This window comes from Poecilia formosa, unplaced genomic scaffold (assembly GCF_000485575.1).
Source record: "Poecilia formosa unplaced genomic scaffold, Poecilia_formosa-5.1.2 Scaffold77, whole genome shotgun sequence".
NCBI lineage: Eukaryota > Metazoa > Chordata > Actinopteri > Cyprinodontiformes > Poeciliidae > Poecilia > Poecilia formosa.
Window position 1 is genome coordinate 583,170 of NW_006800016.1, and position 18,206 is coordinate 601,375.

Below are 18,206 nucleotides of genomic sequence, written 5' to 3' on the forward strand. Positions count from 1 at the left end.
TGATAATCAGGAAGCGTATTCTAAATTACATATTTCGCATTCCGACTGCTATCCCCAGGCGTTTTGCCCCACCCAGCTCTTTTGATTTCCCGAAAGGTCGTGCGGCAAACAACAGAAGATACGAGCTTACACTCCAAACGCACATCGGAACACGCCCCTTTTATTTTGAAAATCCAGGTCTCGGTTCGGTCTGGAGAGGTCAGTAGCACAGAAAGCTCCGGGTCCATCTCCAACTGCACGTCTAATTTTATTACACGTTTTTTATAATTACAATAAAAATGTGTATTATCTGCTTATTTATTCTTGTAGATGGATTTTGCCACGAGTGATAGAAACAGTGAGCCATAATAAACCCTTACGTATAAATAGATTTTACACTTTTTAAAAAAAATAATACATCACATTTCTGTATATTTCGGTTCTGATCCATGTTTGGATCAATCTGTCGTCCTAAGATGGAGCAGCTGCCCTGATCAAACTTGTCGTTCCCATCAAATCAAATCATTTCCTGTCTATGTATCTAAAAACCATTGCATGTCAGGATAGCTTTTGTAGATGAATACTTATATTTGTGAAAGTTAGTAGTCAAATACGTGCATGTAACATTTAAGTTATGTTAAATTCAAAAGCTCTCCCTCTCTTTCCTGGTTCAGTGACATAAACCATGACTGATTGTGACTCCTGATCAAACCAACCAAAAACTCTGAGGAACAAATTGATGATGGACATTATTATCCGAAGGTAGTTAACAGATTTATTTGCAGTAGATCATGAGTAAAAAAACAAAAAAAACCAAACAAAAAACAGAAAATCATTTTAAATTCTTGGCTGTCAAAGCCCCCTATAAGAATAGACACTTGGTTTGCAGATATTGTACCACCAAACTATAAAATTATCAAAATTGCAAAGTGGTTAAGTAACTAGCACATGTCATGAAAACATTCTAAATGAAAGTGAGACATCCAGGCAGCAGGACAGGTTGCCACTTCAGCACTTGTCCACAGCTGAGACAGATGATGGTGTCTAAGATATTAGAGGAAGCAAAAATGCAATCCAAATTGCTTTATTTATAATTAAAAAATCTGGTGATGTAGTCAAAGACGTTTCAGCTTGTAACCTGCTAAAGCTCACAAGCCAAGGTGAGTTTTGACTGCAAATAAACTGCTTTTTTATGACTTCAAGAGTTGATGGAGTCTTCACCTAAACCAGTGTTTCTCAAGCCCAGTCTTCAGGGATCGCTGCCCTTCATTTTTAAGATGCGTCTCTGCTCCAGAGCAACTTATTGAAAGTTGCTCGTCTGCATGCCATCAAAAGCTGCCCAAGTCTGTTAATCAAGCACTTATTCAAGTCAGATGTGTGGCAAAAGGGAAACACATAAAACGCAGGGCAGCAAGGCCTAAAAAGAGGGTTTGTTGACTTGCCACATCCTCAGCAAAGCTGAGGTTAATCTTTTGTGGTTTCTAATTAATTAAACAAAAGGTTTACTGTATTGCATCACAAACAGCATTTGATAAAATGTAACATAAGTGTAAAATAATTTTGTCCAAGTTTGACCCGTTCATGTAATACAAGTTTCAAACTGGATCCCATAAAGTTTTCTTATGCCAAATAACAAATGCAAAGATTTTTATTAGATTAGGACAAAGCTTACACACTCTAGGCGTCATAGGTTAGCAACGTGGGCGCCTCAAAGACAGTCATTACACTTAAATGTCATTACACTTAAATGGCTTCAAAGCAAGCGCCGGCAGTTTCAGGTTTGAGAATCTATGATTGTAATTATCAAGAAGAGTAATTCATTGGGATATTTCACAGCAACTTAATCACAATGAATTGAAATGCAATGGTTTTGAACGGCATTGTTAGTTTTAGAAAAAGTAAACAAAAGAAGAGGGGAAATGTGGGGTAATTGGCTTGAGACCAGTGTAACTTGGTGTAAATAAACACAAATAACTTTTTACACAGGGAAACTGTAAAGTGTCTGGATAAACTAACTTACAATCAACGTATGCCGATTTATTCGTTGCTGACAATTTTATTCAAATGCACTGAGGGAATATTCTTATTGGGCAGGGGCAATTAAAATTTAACTGTATTTGTCGTTTGCATGACTTTAAAACTGAATCGAATTTAAATCTGAAATTCAAACGACATCTCTAAAAATAACCCTAACAAATATACACATTATATAACACAAATATTCCCTTTGATGTTTTCGTGTTGTACTAGACGCTTTTTTTCACCAAGTGTGCATAAAGTTTTCAGTTTAATACTTGAAATTCACACGCACCTACCTTTAAAACTGCCAAGACACAATAAACTGTCTGAATAAGAAAGATTAATAGGTTTTAAATTGTGGCAAAAGCAAGCAGCTGCTAAATGAACGTCGGTCCTTCTCCAAGCTAACGTTAGCCATCCTGCTAGCTCCGAATTCTGCACCATTTCCGTCGCCCCGCCTGCTGCCTGTTCCCTCTTAAATGTTTGGAAACCCCCAAAGAGCCAACTACTTCTCAACAAGTCATTTGCAAACATAAACCATCTTTAAACAATTACCTGAGCTCGCCTCACTCCTCCCACTGCGGCTTGCTGTTTCAGTGAACTCCGTGACAAAAACAATCAAACAAGCGATGCGCCAAGATGCGATGCTCGGGTTTGCAACTGGAGCGAACGGCAACACCGTCGCATGTGAGTGACGTAACAGTACGGAGCAAGGTTCCAATAATCTTCTACTACGTCCTCAGCAGGCATCTCAGCCCCTTGAGATGCTCCAAGCAATATTAGAAGAATGTGTAGAAATAATAATAATAATAATAATAATAATAATAATAATAATAATAATAATAATAATAATAAATGTGCCTTAAGTGGGATTATTTGGGCTGTCTTAGATTTTAATTGAAACGTGCAGGAAGCACACTTTCTGTAAAAAAATATGTATACAATTTGAGCCATTAAAACGCTTTGAGACTAGCTTTTGAAAAGAATAAAAGTGAGACTACCATAAATAAAATTTTTGGGAATTACATATTAATTGATAACATCAACCACAATGCTTAATATTTACACACACACACATACAATATGTAGTGGATCCCTTTGTTTGTCATAGTCCAACATCCAAAGTGAAAAGCCACAGACACAACAGGGGCATATTTTGTATGCAGCAAAAGAAGTCTGTTGTCCAAGTAAGAAGACTCCTTTTGATGGTTTATTAATCCACTGAGGCAACCCAGAATAACAATACGTTCTCACTGCTTTCTGGTACTGCTACTGCTCTTGGACCAATTTAAGCCCAGCCTGGTGTATGCCAGTCCTTCACCGGCTTATGTATTATATATTTTTGTGATATATATATAAAATCGGTATAGAACATGCATTCATATTTTTGAAAACCATCTTTTTCACATATTAAAATCAATGTGAAATTTATACTGATTTCTGCATTCCAATAAAATAATTGACCAGTTCAAGAGACATGCACTAACCTGCATGCATGACAATCTTTAAAAAATGAGAGAAAATTACCGGTATGTGTTTATAAAACTGATATAATTACTGCCAAATACAACATGAATGTTACAATTATATTTAGTACTATCAGTTACTTATAAATCCTTACATCAACATCTGTGTCATTTCCTGATGGACCCCATCTTTCTCTAAAATCTTGGAAAATGAAGGTAAAGTACCTAATCATTTAGACTTTCCTGCATCACGACTACCACCATTATGAAGATGGTAAATATTTTATTTTTTTTACATTGAATTGATTTGCTGAATTCTCCCTTTTATATTCACGCACAACTTTTTTCAGTACAGAGAGATAGCTGGGTTTTTTTTTTTGGAGGCACATTTGGGGACACGTTGTGAGGGTTTTGCGATTTAGCTGGACGGCAATCTTAACTTTTACTTAAAAGCTCCTTTAATGGATTATGCGCTGCAATTAAAAACTGTAGCTAGTCTAAGTCTAGATCTGTCATATAATTTCAAAAGAAGGTCAAAGATTCAGCGGAAAAGACGAATTTCAAATATTTTACAGACTGTACTTACTGTCTTATCCACTTGGGGTCAGTGTTGTGTTCTGAATGAACTGATGTCAGTTTCCTCTTTTTCAAAGATTATTTTAATTACCACTCACTACTTGCAATTACTGATTCCTGCAGTAAATTTAAAACACTGGAACAAACTCAAAATACCATATATCTAAATGTATTTAAGAAGCTGTTAAGTGAAAACAGAAATTCATCATCTGATGGAAAATAAACTGATCTGGAAGGTTACTTAAAAAAAGTTAAGCAGCCTAGGAGATAGTCATCAAAGGGCTTCACGACTGAGGATCATTGGCATTCAGTTGCAGATACGGTAACTGCCATGAAGTCTGCAGAAATGAAAGCTCATGGAAGCACAAAGGACGAGTTTGACCACAGGCTAAGGTTTGCCCATCTTTGAATCTGATCGACTCCCACACAGCATCTCCCTCTTTACTGGAGTGTTCATTTCACTGCATGTCTCACCCACTCTGTGTCTGCTGCTCCCTCTTCCTTTTCTCCTCGTTTTTTTTTTTCTTCCTCTGCCACTGCTGACAGTACTACTAATCTCTGCCTATTTTCAGCAGGCTTTCTTTTCCCCACAGATGCCCATTTTTACACTAGTTTACCATTTATTTCCCTCCATCTCTGTTTCTCCCTCTGCAAGTCTTCCTGTGCTCATAGTGAGGAATGCAGCATGAGGCAAGCGGTGGCTTTTTGGCTGTTGATACTGGCGACTCTGCTCCGAGGTGAGTGACTTCGACCGGTGCTTTTGAGCGGGACTGTGCTTGAACAAGAGCAAGTGGGTCTTTTGGATGTAAATTTTGTACGTTCCTGTATTTGCACATGAAAAAAATGTATTCTCTGCAAGTTAGAAACAAAGTGGGTCAGAAAAGAAAATTGATTTTCTTTCATGATGAACCAGCTACACTATCATATGTCATCATCTCCACTGCAGTTTACAAGATAACACCCTGGGTTTTATATATATATATATATATATACAAATGTATGATATCTCTTTAAAATTGGTGGATATACATACTGTTAGCAATTTATATGCTGTATAAATATATTTCATATTGATTTACCATTGTCTTAAAATATTGTTCTAGGCGCAACAATTTCATGACATCAGTATTTACAACAATGGTTTTTGTCCCAAGGTTTTACTGTCACATTATGCTGTCAGCCCACTTCAGTGGGAAAAACTCTGTTTCTTGTTTTTCTTAAATTGCACTCACATTTGCTACTTTTTGTTGTTTTTTTTGCATGTGAGTCAACATGGAGTTTCTACAGTGATTTTACAGCTTTGCTGCCTTTTTCCCCACTTCTCATTGCCATTAGAATCCTTTGAACTAAAATGAACTTCTCTATTTTGCCCTGTGCCTCAGCGAGGCTAACTAGTGTCACGTGTAAAATGCATATTTACAGATAAAATGAAGGCTCAAAAAGAAAAAAAAAATGCACTCACGCTACTTTGCTATCACACTTGAAGCCGTCTATGATCTACAAGGCATTGATGTTTGCATTTGCTGGAAGCTGGAATGAAGACAACATCGTCCTCAATCTCATTAAAATTCTTGTGTCAATTACATCAGGATAATACAACAAACACTTTTCGGGGCGACCAACAGCCCTTAAGTCGCTTATTTAGTAGTCCGTATGTGTTTGGCTTAATCTCGTTGTAAATCCAGCTGATCTGCAAAGGACTCAGAGGTTTGTTTGTGAACGTTAGTGAAGAGCATGATGCATCATGAAGATTAAGGGACATAGAAAACAAGTCAGGGATAAAGTTGTGGAAAAACTGAAAGCAGGGTTGGACGATAAAACAATTCCCAAGCTTAAAACGTTTAACAGAGCAATGCTGACTTCATGATCTGAAATTCAAAATTGAACGGCACAATTCCCGACTTTCCAAAATTCGATTTGCATACATTGAGAGGTGGGTGAAAGAGAACATTAACCAGAGAAGCAGCTAGAAAGACCCATATTGACTCTGGGGGAGCTGCAGAGATCCACAGTTCAGGTGGGATGGATCTGTTGACAGTTGTTGAGAATTTCCCAAATTTTTCCCCTTTCCCTTTTTCTGTTTTCACGTCTTACCTATTTTGAGTAGAACAGCAGGAAAATATGGCTTGCTAAGTATAACTAAATACTCTCATCAAATTAAATAGTAATGGATGAACAATTACTTACTTAATAGGACTCGTTTGCAGTGCCAATAATTGTGACAAATATTTCAGTCAAATTTGTTTCCAGCTGAATAAACATGCTAAAATTGAAGGTTCGTTTTTTTTTTGTTTTGTTTTGTTTTGTTTTAAATTTCCAGTGTGAGGTTAACCACCGCAACAAAGATCAATGCATTTTAAGGCTTTTAGCGCATCATTACAAGGTGTGGTGATAAATGTGAAATGCACCACGGATGTGAAAGGTAAAGGAAATGGTAATCATGGTGGTAAATTACCTAAAGAGGAACACAGAGAGACTATTAACCTGCATAAAGGCATTCCATCTGTGAAGTCAGAATCATATTCAAGGTTCTGTTAGTGAATATAGATTTGACACCCCACAGTGAGAGAATTAATCGTACGCCGTTTCCAGGAGCTCTCCCACTGTGAAGTCTGGCTACAGAACAGACGTTGTACAACTATTCCTTGCTCTCTGCAGTTGTTTTTAGCATATTTAGTGCATCTCTTACGCCCACCTTTAACACATCTCCCCCAAATCAACTGGGATTACACAGCAGAGTATGAATCGAGAGTGATTTCAGGTTCTTAGCGTAGTTTTGTGGCAGAGAGAGAGAGAGAGAGAGAGAGAGAGAGCGCTTCCTGAGCCCTCATTGTTGTGAGTGCTGTGTGTGTCTGTCTGGGGTGTTTCAGTGTTTAATGGCCTCACTATTTCCTGAATAAAATGAAGCTGACGCTTTTATGGCAGAGGGAAGACTCCGACTGGGTGCTTGTGATCAATCAAAGACGTAATTGATTAAGAAGAGCGGGACTATTTCTGTCTTCCTACTCGTTTTTTTTTTTTTTTTTTTTCCCTGCCTGGGCGCACACTCACATTTCTATCCTCTAACTTCCTTTTCCAATGACTCTGTAGTGTTTTTTTTCTCTCCTTCCTTCCCTTATTTTGCTAAATCCATCACTATAATTGCAGTACTTACCTTCTTTTGTCAAATTTCCTTTATTTTGTGATCTGACAGACATTTTTCTCCCCTCTATCACCCCCACCCACCGCCGTCTGTCCAGGATCAGTGCAGGGTCCACACCAGCGTTATCTTCTCAAAGAACTGCTGAGGGACTACAACCCTATGGAGAGACCAGTGGCCAACGACTCCCAGGCCCTCACTGTTCACTTCTCCTTCACTCTAATACAGGTCATGGATGTGGTATGCCTCAGTAGTCCTAATTATTATTGTTATTAGCTCAGAAAACCAAGAGAAATCTAGAGGAAAAGTCAGAGCTGTTTGTATGGTTGCCAAAACATTTTATTTCATTTTACGTTAGAGCTTTCAGGTGTTTGATCTGTTCATTATTTAAAGGGTTTGTGTTGTTTTTGGTCGTATTCCATCCGTTTTTAATCCACATGCTTTATGCTTTACCTGAAAAGCCTTCACACAAACAAGCCTAGCGAGACTGCTGGACAAATGTGCTCAAAACAGGTGTTTCCTTTAATTAACACCTGATTAATTTTTCAAATACTTGGAATTCGTGCTTGGTGGCAAAGAGCCCACTCTTCTTGAATTGAAATTTGAAGCTTCTTGAGCTTTAATGCTCTTCTTGTGGATCATGCCATAGCATCTTAGTAGGGTATTAGCCCAGACTTTGAGTAGGCCACTTGAAAATCTTTATTTTGATATAATTGATCTGTTCAGAGCTGAGATTGCTGCCGAGCTTTGGATCATTGTCCTGTTGGATAACCCAAGTGCTCTTCAGCTTGGGGATGTTCTCCATCATGATCTTCTGCCAGAAATGTTCTCTATGAGTGAGTTCTTGATTCTAGAGGTCAGGCAGAACTACTAGTGAAAATAAACAAACAAAAAAAAAAACGTGGTTAAGAAGAGTCCAGTCATTATATAACCAATTAAGTTACACAATGTTTAAATTATACAATGAAATTATTATACTTTTATGTTAACAATAAGTCCCACTTAGTTAATAAATCTGCTTCCAAGGGAGACACAGTCAAGACAACGGCAGTACAGGTCATAATTATGAAAAAATATATATATTTATATATTTATGTATAATAATAATTGGACTCCCAACAATTAAAACACATTAAACCACAGAATAATCATTTTTTTATTTTTACTCAGGTCTCTTGGTTTGATATTAAAATTTGTTTCAGAATCTGGAAAAAAAAAGAGCAAAAAAAAAAAAAAAAAAATCCAAAACAGAAGGAAAAAGAAATCTGTAAAGGTGTGAAGACTTTTAGCATCTCTGTAGCTTAAAAGAGGTCTCAGTTTGTTGAGCCCAGAGGATTTTTCTCCTCATGGTTGGAGAACATCTCAAGTGCCTCTGGCATTTTCTCAACAGGCTGCCATGCGCCTCAGGGGCAAGCAACTGCTTTTCACTGGCCACCTTATGATGAAAGCCTGATTGGTGAAGTGTTGCTTTGATTAGTGCCCTCATGTAAAGTGTTCCCACCTTGCAGAGCTCTCTTTTGTAGTGGGAATTAGCTTGTGAGCTATGCGTCAATGCAGAAGCTTTTTTTTTTTTTTTTTTAACTTAGAAATCCTTGATTTCTAAGTAAGGCTGCTGTTGAGAAGAACATTTGGAGAAGATTATAGACTTCTTACAAATGCAGAACACTGAAAGAAATTGCTTGAACGCTTTAATGACGAAGACATTTTTAGCTTGCTGCCAAGTTGTGACTTGGATGCAGGAACAAGTCATGGTTTAACCCTTACAGCGCATCAAAACTCAGCTGGAGGTGTCAAAACAAAGGTTCTAAGGTCTTCACAAGCTGGACTTTTTATCCATCCATGTCATGAATCTCAAACATTAGGCGAAGGAATTTGCCGAACCCTAAAAAAAAAAAAAAAAATCATGCTGAAATTGTCTTATTCACTTAGATGTAACAAAAAAAAGGATTCTGATGACGTCTCTGGGTGAATGAGTATGAGAGATTCTTTGTTGTTTTGAATGTTTTCTTTTTATTCTTCCCTTTTTAAAATGCAGAGAATAAAGAAGAGCATGTAAATTACCAACACTAGTGTATGCTGAAATCTAAATGCAAAGGATAGGCAAAGCCAACAAATGCAACGTTTTAAGGCAGTCTTAAAAAAAAGTAGAATAATTTATTTATTTATTTATTTATTTTCCAATTGCAAAGTCCTTTATTATCTTATTTGCTTTGTGTCCTGCAAGGATGAGAAGAATCAGATCCTCACCACAAACGCCTGGCTGCAGATGGTGAGTATAACAGATAACATTAATAATGTGGTATCGATCTGTGTTGCAGAAAGCTTTTTTGCGGGCTGCTGCCCATTGCAGTAGTACGCTCAGTGTCATCCCGGATGCTGTTTGGCTTTCATTATCATGATAATGGGTTGCTCACAAGGATGACAGCTTCTTTCTCCTTCCCTAAACATGGCCTTATGAGAGCTCAGTGAATCTATTTTTACTTTATTCTCATGGATCAAAATCCTAATATGCACCGTAAGACTTTATAAGCATGAGCTTAAATGAAGACGATGCCCCCAGTACAGAGTGGGGGCTGACAAGAAACATGTTTCCCTCATGGGAAAACAAAAAGGACACAGTAAAGGCTATGCAGTGTGTACATAATTTAGCAAAGTCCTTTCACTTGTTTATATCATTTTGTGCTTGTGCCTCATAGCAGTGGTATGACCACTATCTCCAGTGGAACCAGTCAGAGTATCCTGGAGTCAAGAACCTCCGTTTTACCCATGACCAGGTCTGGACCCCTGACATATTGCTCTACAACAGGTGTGGGCCTCATGCATTCGCAAAAACCCATTTAAGGCTCCTGCAGCTTGAAAATGTATGGAAATTTATTTTATTGTCATGCAAATTAGAAAAAAAAAAAACATAATACTGAGCATGTTTTTTTTTGTTTTTTTTTCCCTCCCAATACTTGATGCCTTAGTCCATTATCTTAAAGACAAACATCTAAACAAGATGAGATTTGTTTGGGGTTTGAATGGGATTGTTCCATGGCACAGGATCTTAATCAGATTCAAGTATTTGGCCACTCTGAAATCGTCATTATTTGAAAACCTTGTCCTTTCTGGCAGTAAAATTAGTTTGAAGTTTGTTTGTTTTGTTTTGTTTTGTTTTTTTCACATTGGACTTTTCACATGGATTTATTTGTAATTTTTCTTAAAAATTTTTTAAGAATTTCTAATATCCAGAATGTCACAAAAATGAACAAGTCTAATTATTTCACTCTAAGAAAACTCTAAGACTCTAAGAAAGGTTGCAATTTAACCCAAATTCTGCTTAAAACTTCGTCACTTTACTGTCTTTTTTTTAAAAATTATTATTATTTTTTTCAGCGCTCACGACAAGTTCGATGCCACGTTTAAGACCAACGTGCTGGTTAACTCGAGTGGCTTCTGTGAGTATCTGCCTCCAGGTAGGTCTGCACAGCCGGAGCCTCCGAATTTAACTTGTTTATTCATTCACAAAATACACTCATCCGGCAGAAAGTTAATTTAGAACAATGTCTGCTGCGTTCAGATATTTTTTAATTTCCCCCTTCTTCCACATGACTGCCATGAGAGTTAATTATTAATCACATCCTCTCTGTGTCACATCTGGGGGGGTGGGGGGCTGTTACTGCGCTGTAAATCAATTTTCCTTCCTGTCTCTGAATTTTAAGGGATATTTGTCAGCACATGCAATGTGGACGTGAGATGGTTTCCATTTGACATCCAGCGCTGTGAGCTCAAGTTTGGCTCATGGACTTTTGACGGCTGGCTGCTGGACATCCAGATGAGGGAGGCAGATGTGTCGGGGTACATGCCCAACGGAGAGTGGGACCTTATGGGTACGACTGCATAGAAACTGGGCTGGAACATAATGCGTCTGTAAATATTCACAGATTAATTAAACCTGTCACAATTCAGAGTATCTTCCCACAGTTTTTTTTAATTATTATTAATTACAAAAGGCAGGGTTTTAAATCCTGCATGCGTCCACGGCATTTTAATTAAAAATTTATATTCAGCCATATTTTTTTTTTTGATCAATTCCGCTCCTGCGCCACATTCTTTTCTCTCGTGCCGCGCAAAAAAAAAAAAAAAAACACCAAACATTTTATTAGTTGCCATCAGTCACGTTCTGCTGCAGAACAATAAAAAAAATGTTGCGCCGCATCTTTTTATTTCCCTGTCTTTGCAGAGGTCCCCGGAGGTCGTAATGAGGTTTTCTACGACTGCTGCGCAGAGCCGTACCCAGACGTGACGTTTGTGGTGACGCTGCGAAGGAGAACCCTGTTCTATGCTCTCAACCTGCTCATCCCGTGCGTGCTCCTGTCCTCCATGACCCTGCTGGTCTTCCTGCTCCCCGCCAACTCGGGGGAGAAGATCAGCCTCGGTGAGATACCACAACTGGAAGGAGGAGGTGGGATGGTGTGGTGGGATGAAAAGGGACGCACTGTGGTGTGAGAGCATGGATTTAATATCTAATCTCTTCATGTCTAGCTGTGCGTACAGTGCCTTGTAAAAATGTATTTATATCCGCGAGCTTTGTCACAGTAAACCCGTGAACTTAATATATTTTACTGGGATTTTATGTGAACAATATAAAGTAGTGCAAAAATGGTGAAAACAAAAAAAACAAACAAACAAACAAACAAAAAAAACAAACAAAAACAAAAAGCTTCTTTTTTCCAAATTTTAATGACTAAAGAATTAAAAAAGTCTGCTGTGCATTTATATATAATTCCCTTTACTCCAAAAATAAACATGCACTCAGAAGTTAAGATAAAACTGAAAGCAAAATACAGTTTTGTTGGTAGATAATTCTGCTGTAGTGTAGAATAACTTCAAACCTTCCAAGACAAGAACGTCTAGCTATAGCATGTTGAGCAGGAAGAGGCATTTTTTTATTTTTTATTTTTTTTACGTTTGAAAAAACACAACACACTACTTTGTGTTGGCTTCAGAATAAAAATCCCAAATAAATATACTGCAAGGAACATGTATACCTTTGAGCTGTTTTAAAGAGTTTTTGTTCTAATCTTTCCCCAGTAACATTAAATCAGAACTTTGTATCAGTACTTTATTAAAGCAGAATGAACCAATGGAAGGAAAGTGGTGACAACGACAGAAAAGTTAAAAAGATGAACTGAGTACAACCTTTCGAGTGCCAGGAAGATGGATAAATGAGGCAGAAAATCAAACACTCGATAAATATTTCACTGTGGTCCATTCCTGTACCTCCATACTTAAAGGATGGTATTTTTTTTTCTCACTATGACTCCCTGGTGTCCTGTGTCTGCCTTCAGGCATCACCGTTCTGCTTTCTCTAACCGTCTTCATGCTGATGGTTGCAGAGATAATGCCCGCCACTTCCGACTCCGTGCCACTGATCGGTTAGTTGTTTCTGTTTTTTTTTATGCAAACCGGTGCATCGTATCTGGATGTTGTTGTCTTTTGTGGTTACTGACATGCGTGTTTCAGGTCAGTACTTTGCCAGCACCATGGTGATTGTTGGTATGTCGGTGGTAGCCACGGTGATTGTCCTCCAGTTTCATCACCACAGTCTGAACAGTGGACAAATGCCACGCTGGGTGAGTTTTTCCACAACATCAGCTCATTAGGTGGATGACTCCAGTAACATGGAGGGGATTTCAAGTCAAAAGTTTGAATATTTTTGCAAGATTTTTGCTTGTTTAGTTGTTACTGCAGAAATAAGACAGTGCACGACCACTGCAAAGTCTGCTAAATCATCAGAAGAGGCTATTTCCAGTAAACTCAGAGTTTAATTTGCCTCATTCTATAGGAGCAGTTTTCTCATAAAGGGGTTTTGCTCTTTCATTGACCTCGGCGGTTCCTGTTAACCACAATTTCTTAATTACATTAAAAACTTTGAAAATGCCCACTTGAAAACACTTATTATCCTGGTATGATGGACATCAATTATGCTATTTTACTGTGCCAGCCTGGGCAACGGTTAAGAGGAAGTTATAAATGCTGACGGATAAATACTGCTGATGTTGTATTTTGTAGGTTTTTAAAATCATGAGGCCTTCTTTGACGGAAATAGTGGACAAGTCTACTTCACATACGCGGCTTCTATCCTGTTTTGTAATTTGCACTGGACAAATACAAAAATAAAAAAATGTTTCTTATTCAACAAGAGACACGAGCAGTTTTTACATGAATCCCTTTCTAACGCACTAAGGCAACATTAGAAAGAGGTCCAGAAAAAGGAAATATGTTATTTGTCAGTTGTGCCATGTAGAAGTTTTGTTTTGCTTTTACACATAACACACTATGGTGGGAGATAGCATGTGCTGGTGAGGTGTCTCTTGCTTGCAGTGAATGCTTTTTGCAGGACTGTACTATAATTTTCCCCTCATCCAATTTTTGCATCTTAATTAGTTTTGGGGCAGCAAAAGGGGTGTCTCATTTATGCAGGAACTAAAGATCATGCAAATTTAAGCCAATTGCAGTTGCTACGGCTTTAAGTACATGCTGAGTGTTTGAGTTCTTCTACTTGTCAATCACAAATGTATTCTGATTGTGTTCTGTTGTCGTTGACCTTCAGGTGCACTTGGTTCTGCTGCAGTGGGTTCCTTGGTTTCTGCGCATGAAGCGACCAGGAGAGGGAGCAGAACCCACTCTCTCCAGCAGCCAGGCAGACTCTCACAGCAAGACTCTGTCCTCTCCGACGACCACCACCACCACCACCACGATCCCCATCCCAGCTCCTTCCATCCTGCCACAAAGTCTCAGTGCCCTGCAGGTGAGCTTGGCGCAGCTCAGCCACCCTCTGTCCCACCAACTTCCTCAACGCCCCCAGGTTAATATCCAGCCTAACCCTAGCTCCAATCCACCACCTCAGCCCAATGGTCATCTGCCTTACATGGGCTTTCAGACCTTCCAGACCACCGCTGAACTAGAACCTGTTCAGAGGTGCCGGACTACCAGCCATGGGCGGGCCAACAGAGGGTCTGGTGGAGGAGGAGGAGACGAAGGGGCAGCAGCAGCAGGAGGAGGAGGAGGAGCGGTGGGAACGATTGGAGATATACCAATACATCAGCACCTCCAGTCTTCAAAGTTTGTGAGCCCCCCGCTGGAAACTCTAGTATCTCCAGACCCTGAACACACAGGCGCAGCCACTGGACCCTGCGGCTTAGATCCTGGGGGTGGGAGATCAGCCGCCCTGCAGAGCCACAGCGGGATGATGCGATCTGTTGCTGTGGACAACCAGCTGCAGGCTCTTCTGACGGAGGTGCAGTTCTTAGTGGAGCGCGTTCGCGAGCAGGACCGTCAGCTGAGTTTAGCTGAGCAGTGGCAGTTCGCTGCTGCCGTCATCGACCGCCTGTGCCTGGTAGGATTCAGCGTTTTCAACATCATCTGCACAATCGCTATCCTCATGGCTGCTCCTAACTTTGGAATAGCTCTGTCAAAAGACTTCCTCTGAGAGATAAGGAAGCAAGTCTGAGAAAGAGGGTGGTGCGACGAGACGCTGATGGAAGCACAATTTTGATTTTAAAAGCGGGGAAAGGACTATTCTCAGTGACTCAGAAACTTTAGAGTTAATTTTCTTATGGGACATGTATAGAACTCATTCTGTAGCATACGTGAAAAATAATCAAATCTGACTTTAATTAAACTTGTGTAAAGACTAGCATTTGTAAGATGATGCCCAGGTGAGAGCAGTACAGGGTCACATTTATTCTTGTGTGTCTTCATTCCAGCTATAAATTGTGACGTTTTGAAGTTATGCAGTTGGTCTGCCTGCTTCCACTAGGCATTGCACTTTCTGAAGGTTTTGGTTTAATCTCTACGTCGAGGCCTGCCAACAGCAGCCGGCAGCTCTTACTCATTAAGCTAACTGGCTGAACATGGCCATCAGCCACCCATCAGTTAAAGCCAATGCTACATGTGCTAATGAACAGCAAAGCTTTGATTCATCAGGGTGGGAAACCTGGATAACCTGTGTCAAACTGTAGAGACTGAGGAATGTTTTCCTTGCACCTGGGATAATGAAGAAATAAACATATATCCACTGCCTTAATGACTCTTAAGACAATGTTTCAAAAATAGGCGTTGAACTCATCCATATTTTGGTGCCACTCTGTTCTAGCGCTGTCCTAGAGTCACACTGACCACATACAGAGAAGCTTAGAAAAACGTGGAATCGTGTAGGTGTAGCTTTTCTTTGAAAATAAAAGGCAAAGCCCTCAACTACACAAGCTCACTTTACACAACTCCGCTGGTGGAAATAAAAAGCATGTTGATGCTTGTTGAAATATATTTTATAATTTCCAGGAACGTATTTTAGTAACGAAAGTGTCTTGATGTCTCTTGTGAGTAGAAACTAGCTGCATAAATTGTTCAGGTGTGTTTTTGAGCAGTTCTTCCATAGCTTTAGCTTCATAACTCAGAGCTTATGGGGACCTCTTCGATTCACTCCGATTTTCGATTGAGTTTAATTCAAGTGATTGACTGGGTCATTCTTTCAGTTTTAGTTTCTTTCTCTGAGACAAATTGATGGTTTTGTTGGTCGTGTGTTTGGGATGACCTGACTGGTAAAGTATCTGTCCCTATTTAATATTATCTGACTTTCTTATTGATAATGTCCCTGTACAATTACATTTTTTTGTCATTTTAAGCATCTTCACCATAGGCTGAAAAACAGTCCCACACTGTGATTTCATCACCTGACTTTAGTGTTGCTATGGTGATTTTGGGGGCCACTCCTCCTCCAAATTTAGTATACCAGATTTTATCTGACCAGACTATAATTTCCCAGTACTTCACTGACTTATCCAAATATTCTACAGAAAACAAAACTGTTTCAGAATGCTTTTTCTTCAACAGTGGAGTCTTGCAGCGAGTGGGCATACAAGGCTGGCTATGCAGTTAGGTGGATTACTTATCTCTCTGAAGTTCTCTGTGACTGATTTTTGATTGATGGACAGCTCTGCTGATAATTGTTTTTGACTCTGATTAAATTATATTGTTTCCACTTTCAGGTTCATGGTTGCTCTGCTCACTGGAACATTCGGATGTTCAGACATATGTGCGTTTCGATCGCTGTTTCTTTGCTCTAAAGTGAAGGGACTAAGAGAGAGCCTTTCTCTCAACAAAACATAGCTTTTGTGCAATAACTGGATGGTGATGACCTGTAAAACAGACACTCAATTAAAAATACAAAAGTTAAGATTCACTAGTTCTGATAGGAGCAGGGCTGCTTTCCAAATACTGACGTATTTCAGCTTGTTTCTTGGCATTCTGTGGTGTTCTGTTCATTTTCTTCATGTTTTTAACACCTACTCCCTGTTTCACTCTTTTTTTTTTTATACACAATCTAATTTATGGCAGTTTTTGTTTTTATCTGTTTGCAGCCGTGGGTAACGTCAGTTTTTAATGACTTAAGGCGAGAACATATCTATTATGAAAAGCACTGATGTGTTCAGTGGGTGTTTTCACATAAGCTAGCAATCTGAATGACTGACCCACGGGTGCATCCATAAATGGCCAGAGAAGCTTTCACAGCATTTGAATCCTGGTCAAAAGTTTGGTGTCTGAATGCCAAGAGAGGATTGTGATGTTGGCTGCTAGAAAAATGCTCTCTTGCACTATTTTCCCCAGAACCTTTTACATAAACATGAGGGTATAAGCAGACATGGGCAAACATCTTTTCATAAGCTGTCCTTCTAATACCACAAAGTATAAGCGTCATCTACATTTTTTTTTTCTATACAAAGAAGTGAAAAATGAGACTACTCTCTGCACGCTGGGTGTGCAGTTACAATCTGTTGAAAGCAGGTCCTCTAGTCTAAAGTGGTCTGTAGTGCTAATTAAATTATTAAGTCAAAGTTCATATTTGAATTAATACATGATACATTCAGAATTAAAACCTGTGATATGGCCTTGACTCAATTATTTAAAAGAAAAAAAAAACTTTACAGTGCAGTTGATATGTTAAAATGCTTTGCAGTGTACATATAAAGTTTTATCAAAACAACAAATAAAAGTGCATAAAATTACCATATTGATTTATTGTTGGGATGTGTTTTGGTGCTTTCTTGACTTAAAAAGTGATCTAAAAGAAGGGGGGGAATGTGACCAATTTAAGTTTGTGTTATTGCTTTTGGTTTGTGAATGATAAAAGCCTGCTTATAACAAATGGGCAACATTTGCCCACAGTTACCAAATACAGTCCAGCCACAGCTCCGTATGTACCGAAATATCATCCAGTCAAGATGCCCAGAAACTCTGGGTTTGGTTCCATGTGCTGTAAATAGTTTTTCAGGATGCGTATCAGATTGTATGAATCCTTGAAGTTATTAATGTGAACGTACAGGGAAGAGGAGATGAGACTAGAACACTTTTTTGCATCACTCTTGTTGGTTTCGGTGCAAGAGTTTAATTTCTGCGGATGCTTCCTCTAAAATGTTCAGCTTGCTGCTATGGAAGGTGTTTATGCTCTTCATTAATGTGATTCAGCGCCTGTCACTATTACTGGCATGCCGGGAAAAGATGTGCGCAAAAGCCTTAAAATAAAATAGAGTCATGAAGACTTGGTGAAGCAAATCTTTGTTGCAGTGATGTCAGTAGACAAACTTCGGTTGTCTACCAGTCTTATTTTTTCAGCGTTTTGGTTGTTTTAGACTTGATAGTTGTGGATCTGTAGATATGGGTCAGTTTCCTGAAGATCAACATGTCTGCGGCCTACTTATGTCAATTGTTCACTTGTCTTTTTCATTTTGAAGAGCAGTAAAGGCTAACATTTGTAACATCATGCACCTTAAGGAAACAGGAAGTGATAGATGGCCTGTTGAACTTTCAAGAGGCCATAATAAAGTTAACAGGAAGTGTATAACAAACAAAGCCATGGCTTTAATTGTATTTATTTTATTATCAGTGGTATAAAATGAGTGCGGCACTGTCAAGTCAGGTTTATTTGTGTCACACATTTCAGCAACCAGACATTTCAAAGTGTTTTTCACCTGAAAAACACAATT

The 18,206-nt window shown here is 38.9% G+C and overlaps 2 protein-coding genes across 6 annotated transcripts in view; one reads left to right on the forward strand and one right to left on the reverse strand.

Moving 5' to 3' along the window:
* Nucleotides 1-2,691, reverse strand: part of adar (adenosine deaminase RNA specific) — a 20,268-nt gene extending 17,577 nt beyond the window's left edge. The window contains exon 1 of the mRNA XM_007556083.2: nucleotides 2,554-2,691. The gene's annotated coding sequence lies outside the window, so the exon portion shown is untranslated. The remainder of the gene's footprint in view (nucleotides 1-2,553) is intronic.
* Nucleotides 772-15,247, forward strand: LOC103140791 (neuronal acetylcholine receptor subunit alpha-7-like). Of its 5 annotated transcripts, none has more exons than XM_016673420.1 (11): nucleotides 772-1,139; nucleotides 4,696-4,777; nucleotides 7,280-7,419; nucleotides 9,404-9,448; nucleotides 9,876-9,985; nucleotides 10,555-10,634; nucleotides 10,881-11,048; nucleotides 11,402-11,596; nucleotides 12,510-12,596; nucleotides 12,685-12,794; nucleotides 13,775-15,247. In XM_016673420.1, exons 2-11 carry the CDS (start codon nucleotides 4,726-4,728, stop codon nucleotides 14,651-14,653), a joined length of 1,866 nt encoding a protein of 621 aa, XP_016528906.1. In that variant the 5' UTR covers nucleotides 772-1,139; nucleotides 4,696-4,725; the 3' UTR covers nucleotides 14,654-15,247. The 5 variants fall into 5 exon arrangements, with proteins under 5 accessions (XP_016528906.1, XP_007556146.1, XP_016528907.1 ...); XM_007556084.2 differs by lacking the exon at nucleotides 772-1,139 and adding an exon at nucleotides 4,343-4,433; XM_016673421.1 differs by lacking the exon at nucleotides 772-1,139 and having other exon boundaries at nucleotides 4,470-4,777; nucleotides 9,879-9,985.
* The last annotated feature ends 2,959 nt before the right edge of the window (nucleotides 15,248-18,206 follow it).